The 8,911-nt window shown below is 44.2% G+C and overlaps 1 protein-coding gene across 1 annotated transcript; it reads left to right on the forward strand.

The window, feature by feature from the left end:
* The first annotated feature begins 4,339 nt into the window (after positions 1–4,339).
* On the forward strand, positions 4,340–8,702 carry neu1 (neuraminidase 1). Its single transcript, XM_084454787.1, has 6 exons — positions 4,340–4,529; positions 5,272–5,461; positions 5,657–5,919; positions 6,146–6,328; positions 6,635–6,854; positions 6,967–8,702. The coding sequence occupies exons 1-6, from the start codon at positions 4,437–4,439 to the stop codon at positions 7,185–7,187; spliced, it is 1,170 nt and encodes a 389-aa protein (XP_084310913.1). The 5' UTR covers positions 4,340–4,436; the 3' UTR covers positions 7,188–8,702.
* The last annotated feature ends 209 nt before the right edge of the window (positions 8,703–8,911 follow it).

Consider the following 8,911-nt stretch of genomic DNA (forward strand, 5'->3'; position numbering starts at 1 on the left):
GGGTCGGGGATAGTTTTTTTTTGGGGGGGGGGGGGGGGGGCATAGGGTTCGGGGGGGTTGGGTGGGGGGGAGAAAGAGGAGGAAAGATTAAATGATGGTGGTATTGATAGGAGACTTAGATGAGTCTCCACATTTGTGTTTTATTTGTACTATACTCATTTGAACCACACAGCCTTTTTTCCTATCTTTGTATGGATCCATGGGAGAATGACAATTGTGTTGCTTTCAAACTGACTACCTGTACTTTGTTATGATTCATATCATTTAGAGTTATTATTATCTGAGTTTTTATTTCTTATGTTCTTTATAACACTTGTCACCTATCTCCCTTGGGAATTTGAATGTATACCCACTCCCTTCCTGTAAAAAGGGTTACAACTGAATAAAAAATTGATCAGAAAAAAAAGAAATGTTTTTATGGGCCAAAGATGCTGTGTGTGTGTGTGTGTATATGTCTGTCTTTGTCTGTATGACCATCTGATGTGTGTGTGTCTGCATAAGGATTTTAATGAAGACAGCAGAAAGACATGTCTTGAGGTTAACCACAGCTCCCTAACACTCTCTATTTACTCATTTATACTGTGGAGTAACATTTTCAGTCATTATAAGCAGGAGCATACTACTCAAGCTTTAGAGTTTACAGGTCCATGACTAATCTCAAAATCAAGGGACCATTCAATGCAGTCTTGTACATCATGATTAGACACTTAGCCCGCGCTTCAGACTGAAAGCCCATTTAGGTTCCATCCACTTTGATTCCACTGCATGAACATAACTTCTACCTGACCACTCTTTCATTCACTTGCACCCCTCAACAACCCCATGTTTGCCCATGATTTCTGTTCCTCTCTCCCTAGCGCTCTCTCTCTCTCTCTCTCTTAGCTTGTGACTCAGATCAGCCACGCCACATGACTGGAGGAATGCAGCCTGTGCTTCTCAGTCTAGAGAGAGAGATACAATACTGAATGCCGAGACCCACAAATCTGTGTCTTGTTTTAGGAATGAACTCAATGACACAAAACAACAACATCGACAACATCGACAGACACACGTCCACAAGCTTCATGAAGGTTAAAAGGCTAGAGCTGTGGATACATTTACATTGAAGAGACGTGATAAACCATCTGATCCCCGCCTCTCCACATGTGTTACACAGGGTTTCTCAGCAGTCTGAGCGCCACACATGTCTGTATTGTTTTTGTTTGGCTATTGATGTGTCATATGATCCCATATGAGAGGGGCCACAAAGTGGCACGCCACAAACATAAAATATTAATTCATTCATTCATTTAGAGCATTAATTAATTACCACACATACGCACGCACACACGCACACCACACAAACAAACAGTCCTTACCTGATCTGTTGTGTTTGTGTTGTTGTAGTGTGATTGAGAGTTGATCTGGATGCCAGTGAGCTCAGATGTGCTCTGAGATGTCATGTTTCTGGTCTGCTGCTAGAGGCTGGGACCGTCACATTTCAACTATACCCCAGAGCCAGTCATGGGAGGACACACACACACACACACACTTGCTACCCACACACTGAAAATATGATGATAATATTCATAACAATGACCCCTCTCTGATAAAACATACAGAGAATAGCCAGTCTGTGCGCTGTGTGCATGCGTGCTGGAGCAAGTGGGGAAGCTATTTTGTTTCTAAAGACGTTTCTAAAGATCATATTACAGAGGCATGTGAAAAACCACAACAAGCCCTCGCTCTATGTATGCACAACTAGCGATTCATAATGACAGATTGATGAAAACAACCGTTTCGTGGCAGAAAATAGATTTTTTAGAAGCTGCATTCTCAGTGCCCCGTCCGCCGCCATTACATGGATATACTTGGCTCGCGCTGGATTTTAAATTTCTTCTACAGGCCGTAAATAAGGTCCAGGTTGTCAAAAACGAGCATTCTCCTTTAATTTATCAGACATTATTTCATGTCATTTCAATTCACAGCTATTTCAGTGGCATGACTAGCTTCCGTTCTAGCAGAACAGAAACAAGCCAGCCACGCACATAAGCCAGGCTGGACCTGGCCTGGTTATAAGAAAGGGTAAAAATCCAGATTTACGGGAAAACATTTAAACAAGAGAATTTTCTTTACCTGTGAAAACTAAGTATTTTAATGGTGCATGAAGGCATTGGAATGAGGTTAGCTTTGTTTTTAAGTCAACAAAACTCCATTATAATAGGATCTTTCCTTTCACACACACCATAGCAGTGACACACTTGTGGGTTGTTAGCCTTAGCTAGCTGGCTAGCAATATTTCCTTTATAAGGCAAGTTATAGTCCCAATGATTATCACACATCCGACCTGGGGTGATGAAATTAGTTAACCGCATTTGACCCATCCCCTGGGGGAGCGGTGAGCAGCAGCGGTGTGGCACTCGGGAATCATTTGGTGATTTAGCCCCCCAATTCCAACCCTTGATGCTGAGTGCCAAGCAGGGAGGCAATGGGTACCTTTTTTTTATTTTTTATTTTTTAATAGTCTTTGGTATGACTCGGCCGGGGATCGAACTCACAACATCCCAGTCTCAGGGCGGACACTAACCACAAAGGTCACTGAGCTGGTGACTTTTATGCAGTTGGTTGGTGGCGATAACTGTTAAAGGGGAACACCGCTGTCATAGCAAGTTTAGCTCAAATATCTCTTTGTCCCATGGATGTATTAATAGAACTTTGTCCGCAATGAAACCGATCCGTAGCCTACACACCAACATTTAAGCGATCCGTAAGCTAGCTCCTTTTTCCTCTGTGCGCGCACCCCCTTTATAATGGAGGTCTATGGGCCTCTGCTAAAAACTATGATAAACATGCATTTTCAAGGCAGGAAGCGCAGGGTGTGATCTTACCGGTGTCATTATGCTGTCATGTGAAATATATCGCATTATCAAACCGAATATTGAAACAAAAGCTCCATTTTAGCCGAACGCACTACACCATACCTTTCGCACTGTAAACCTCCGCCGCGGTAAAGCTAGACGATTGTTTACATCCTCCTAACCATGCCTATCACGTCAACACATGGGGATGGTGATTCATTTCACAAGACAACATTCTACTGAGACCGGTAAGGGGCTTCCTGCCTTGAAAATGCATGTTTATCAGTTTTTAGCAGAGGCCCATAGACCTCCATTATAAAGGGGGTGTGCGCACAGAGGTAAAAGGAGCTAGCTTACTACTGCACGGATCGGTTAAATGTTGGTGTGTATGGATCGGTTTCATTGAGGACAAAGCGACATTTCAGCTAAACTTGCTATGACAGCGGCGTTCCCCTTTAAATAAGTATGTCAACAGGGACACAACAAACATGCGGAAAAGTTTATTCAATCACAAAAAAGCAAACAGTTTATGTCGGAGGTGACCAAAAGTACAGAAACTCCATTCATCATGCGTTGTCCCGGTTGTCCCCACTTCCGGAACTGCTGTGTGTTTGCTCTGCCATTGGGAAACAGTCAGACCAATAGTTCCAGTCAGTCAGACCCATGGATGTATTCACGTCAGACCAGAAGTTCTATTAATACATCCATTGGCAACAGTCAGACCAATTTTCACAGATGTTTATAGAATCTAGTGCGCCCTCTTGTGGAATATAGGAGTAGCTCACATGATACGCAAATGTTGCAGCTGCAGATGTCACATTTGAGCCTGGTGGGCTTGATTCCTCGATAAATCACTTGATTTCATGATGACTCGTGATTTTCAAACACTGTCCACAAACATCTCACCTTTTAGCCATGCCATGGACTGCGCAAATACATTGGGGTTTCGATATTGGGACATATTATTTAGATATAGCTGATCAGCACAAGGAATGATAGAGCAGGATTGTTACGACAAAAGTGTGTTAGAAACGTGGGCTTGTTAGAAAATGTACGGAAGAGCATTAGGGCCAACAGTTTTTTTTAAGCTTCTGAGTTTAAAGTCAGAAATTCTGACTTTTTTCTCAGAAGTTATTTCTGACTTTTTTCTCATAAATTCCGAGTTTTTTTTCTCAGAAATTCTGACTTTAATCTCAGAAATTCTGACTTTAATCTCAGAAGTTATTTCTGACTTTTTTCTCAGAAATTCTGACTTTAAAGAAGTCAGAAGCTTAAAAAAATAATAAACTCAGTTGTTGGCCCTAATGGTCTTCCGTAAAAATGTCCACCTCTGACAGTTTTACATGGATGTATTGCAGTTTTAGCAATTTTTTGTTTTGCTGTGCAATCATGGATGTATTGTGTGCGATGCGCGCCGATGACGACGAGTAGGTCATGTGACTGTCCTTTGGTCATATGATCGGAGGCGTCTGTAACAGGATGTAGTGGCTAGGTAGTAGACGGACCGTTTCTAGTGGTTTATCGTTCATCTGTCTGTTGTCAGTCCCATTATTCATCCGGTAACACGACAGTGAACTGCAAAGGAACGCACAAAACAGCATGTTTGCAAGACCGGGTTCTGTTCCCTGCGGCGTCGCAGTACTTTTATCCGTTGTGCTAATTTCCTGTGGATGCACAGTTAATTGCCAAGAGGTAGGTCAACTAAGTTAGCTAACTGCTTAGCTATCTTTTATTTTTCCTATATAGAAATTGTATGTAATGCAAGCCAGGAACCAATGGTAACAACCAGATGTAATCCGTAACGTGGCATGCATAACCATTTGGGGCATTCCAAATCAAGTCAGCTAGCTAATGGTAGAATGTAGATGCAATATAGGCTACACCGTGTTTAGTATAAAAATGATCTGTTGTAGTTGAATTCGAGACCCATCACAGTTACATTACAGTCATTTAGCTGACGCTTTTACCCAAAGCGACTTACAGTAATTGTATGTAACGTAGGGAAAGCCAATGTGTACTACAACTTGCCAGAACTCACAAGTGCATATATTTTCTAAAACAATTGACTAAGAGCATTATCTAGTGCTGAAGGCAAAGTGCAAGAATAGCAATCTAAAAATACAATAGCTGCTTTAGAGGGAGGATTGTGGTAGTAGCCTACTTACACAGTCAATATGACTTGTCAAGCTGGCTGACAGACACACCATGTGATGTGAGGGAGACTACAGTAAATGGATGGTAAATGGTAAATGTAATGACTACAGTAAAGGAATAAAGAGCAAATTACTTTTTCAACAAAGCAGAGAACTTGAGGTATTCAACATATTTCTGGCACTCCCTGTTGATTGCTCTATCACATGTCCTTTAGTATTGTATTGTCTTCCTCAACAGTATCTAAGTTTCTCCCCCCCTCTCTCCCTCTGCCTGCCTCCAGATTAACCCCTTGGTGTATGATGAGCAGTTATTGTGGGTGAGTGGAGGGGCGGGGGAGGTGAACACCTATCGTATCCCTCTGCTGAGCTTCACCCCGAAGGGCAGTCTGCTGGCCTTCGCCGAGGCCAGGAAGGCGTCTGCAGGTGACACCGGGGCCAAGTTCATCGCCATGCGCCGCTCAACAGACAGAGGTAGGAGACTTATCCTTGAGCAGACAGACAAACACACACACACACACACTGACAGACTCACATAAGGCATAACATTTGGCATTCTTGTCAATATTTCAGTATCAAGCCATTTATGATGGGACTAGGAAAACAGCTCTCTATGTCTCTTGCTTTCTCTCTCTCTCTCTCTACCCCCCATCTCTCCATCCTTCCTAGGAGCCACCTGGTCTCCCACCTCCTTCATCGTGGATGATGGTGTTCTGGTGGATGGCCTGAACCTGGGTTCCGTGGTGGTGGATGAGGAGGTGGGCTCCATTCTGCTGGTCTACTCCACCTGCTTCCACCAGTACCAATGCAGCCCCTCCTCCACAATGATGGTAGAGAGCAGGGACGACGGCCTGAGCTGGAGCCAACCGCGCAACCTCTCCATCCAGCTGGGGGTCAAGAGCTTCGCCCCCGGGCCTGGTTTCGGCATCCAGGTCAGTTGTTGTGTTTTTTTCCACAGTTCTGACGGTTCAGTGGCATATTGTATCTTCTGGCGTGGAGTCTTTGCTTTCCTCACAAGGAATATATCTCCTTTGGCAGTCTCTTTCTTGAGGCGACACCCTCCCATGGGACCCGGGGGACTTGCTTTCATACCCTCCTCCTCTCTCCTCTCTTGACGGTATATCCTGCTGCGTCTGTCTGTTTCCGTACCGCTTGCAGAAGCGCTATCCCCCAGCCAAGGGCCGGTTGGTTGTGTGTGGTCATGGCAACATCGAGGGGGACGGCGTCTTCTGCGTCCTGAGTGACGACCACGGACGGAACTGGAAGAATGGCGCGTCGTTGAAGAGCATCCCCTACAACCAGCCCAAACAAGCCCTGGACTTCAACCCGGACGAATGCCAGGTAGGACCAGGGAGGGAAAATAGGAACCTTGACCTGATGTGCCTTAACGCTCTGGGGACTATGCAGATACGGTACTCCTCTCTGGAGGAAATGACTAGTGCCAATGAACCGACTCACTCTGCCAAACATCAGTCATTAACATCCCAGGGTCTATAAAAGATTTTGTGCTTTAGAAACAAAGTTCAATGACTTTATTGGCTTTTAGGAATAACTCTTTAGTCTGTAATACTACAGTTTAACTACTCCCCTCTCTCCCTCCCTCCCACTCTTTCTCCCCCCCCCCCCCCCCTCCCCCCTTCTCCACAGCCAGTGGAGATGGAGGACGGCAGCATTGTCATCAACGTGCGCAACCAGAACAACTACCACTGCCGGTGCCGCGTGGTGGTGCGCAGCCTGGACGGCGGCGAGTCCCTGCCGATGGAGGAGCTGACGTTCGACGCCACCCTGGTCGACCCCGTGGTGGCGGCGGGCGCGCTGCAGAAGGAGGGGGTGCTCTACTTCACCAACCCTGCCGACAGCGAGCACAGTAAGGCCTCGGGGGGGCGAGGAGGGAAAAGTTATATTAAAAATGGGTGAAAATGTGATTTTGATTTATCTCAAACATAAACATTTATTTTTCCTCCCTCTCTCCACCCCAGGGATTAACCTCACGCTCCGCTGGTCTCTGACCAACGGCACGTCCTGGGAGAAGAACGCTGTGCAGATCTGGCCGGGGCCAAGCGGCTACTCGTCCATGACATCGCTGAGGAGCGACTACCCGGAGGACAGGAAGTACATATTTGTCATTTACGAGAAGGGCCACAAGGACTATGATGAGACCATATCCTTCGCCAAGGTCCACCTCTACGGAGGACGGTAGGGCTGGGGGGGCAGAGCCTTTGACTGTATGTGGAGAGATGTATCAATGAAGGCGGGAGATTTTAAATTGTCAAATATGTCACATGAGCCTCCAGTGATTCCAGTGCCACAACTCTCCACATAAAAGGTGGTTGAAGTGGGGGGAGGGAAAGGGAACAGACGAAGTGGATGCCCAAGATTCTCTCAGAAGGAAGGAAGGAAGGAAGGAAGACTCATGAGTCTTTGAACTGTCTGCTCTATTTTGCAGAATGGAAGGACGTGAAGAAATACAACAAGTGTGCCACTGTACTATCTAATCACTTTAGCTTTGAATCTGTCCAGAGAGGTAATGTTTATGATAGAGAACAACTTGATTAGCATCTTCACTATGCTCACTGAAGCTTGGTCAGTGTGTTGGATAGAGTGCCTAAGCAGAAGCAGGAAGAGCCGTCCCATGGGACCTTAATTCGGAAAAAATATGTATGGCAGTCAGTGGCGATAAACAAATAATCTCTTTGATCCCTTTTGAATTGTGCCATGATCATCACATATGATGTTTGTCAATTTAAAACACAATTTTGCAAGTCAAGAAAGTCACTTTTTCTCGTTATACTATAAAGCAGTTATTCCAGAATGAGTTTATTATTTTTTGTACAATTATTAAAAGAGGTGAAAAGCACTATCAGTCTGGCCATGTTGAGAGCTGAGCTGGCATGCGAGATCGGCTTTACAAGGTTTTGGTGAGTGTTAAACGAGTGTAATGTTGGCTAGCTAATATTAGCTAACTTGCGAGTTAGCCAAGGTTAGTAAAGTTTTTGTTTTAAATTGGCAAACATATGTGATGGTCATGGCACAATTCAATCGGGATCAAGAAATGATTATTCTCACGCTGTTCACTACCATTCATATTTTTTCTGATTTAAGGTCCGATGGGGGTTTTCTCTTCCTGCTTCCGCTTAGGCACTCTATTGGTGGGGTGTTGTTGGTGTGCACTTCCTGCCTGCTGGGACTTCCACAGTGGAGAAATTAATAAGTCCCACCCACCTGTCTTTATTTTGGGACATGAGGAAGGAAAGGGGTAGAGGAGGGCAGAGGCCTGTCCCTCAAACTATGGAAATGTAAGGTGTAACAGTAAAGCATTTAGTTGCTTAGTAGCACAATGTGATAACTCAGAGAGGGAGATGGACTCTTCAGGAGGCAAAATCCTTTCGAGTGACCTTTTGTTAAATTATCTACTGTTACCTTGTTTTCATTTCCAGTTCCATCTACCTCAGGTTAAGATGGTTTGGTCATCAGTCAAACATGTACACTCCTCAAGTAGTTGATAAGCTGATACTGTTCTGGTATGCAATAACTCACTGTCCAGAAATTCAGTGAATACATTTAAGCTTAATAAGGATTTGATGTTTCTTGGGTATGATTTTTTTCTCTACAGTAGGCTCATTGCAAATCATCTTGTCTAAGAACTTCTGTTGTGATATGAATGAGTGCTTGATCATGGTTAAGTCCGTTGTTAAATTGCCATATGTTATGGCTTTAAAGTCCACAGTTTTGTATGTAATTTTACTTATAATCTGTTTTTAATGATGGGAAAATGTCTCCCAGGGCTAATGAAACATTTACATAAATGAAAGCCATCATATTCCACTATCCCCTATCATTATATTGAGGTTTGACCATCTCAAATCTTGTTTTGTATTAAGAATGTATGATTTTGACAAAAGGGAGGTGTGAGTGTGGTTTTAG

Source organism: Borostomias antarcticus (genome assembly GCF_949987555.1).
Source record: "Borostomias antarcticus genome assembly, chromosome: 21".
In the NCBI taxonomy this organism is placed as follows: domain Eukaryota; kingdom Metazoa; phylum Chordata; class Actinopteri; order Stomiiformes; family Stomiidae; genus Borostomias; species Borostomias antarcticus.

Coding starts and splice junctions, on each gene's coding strand:
- neu1 (XM_084454787.1), top strand. CDS start 4,437: ATGTTTGCAAGACCGGGTTCTGTTCCCTGCGGCGTCGCAGTACTTTTA. Junction 6,329..6,634: donor TCAACCCGGACGAATGCCAG/GTAGGACCAGGG, acceptor CCTTCTCCACAG/CCAGTGGAGATGGAGGACGG. Junction 6,855..6,966: donor CCCTGCCGACAGCGAGCACA/GTAAGGCCTCGG, acceptor TCTCCACCCCAG/GGATTAACCTCACGCTCCGC.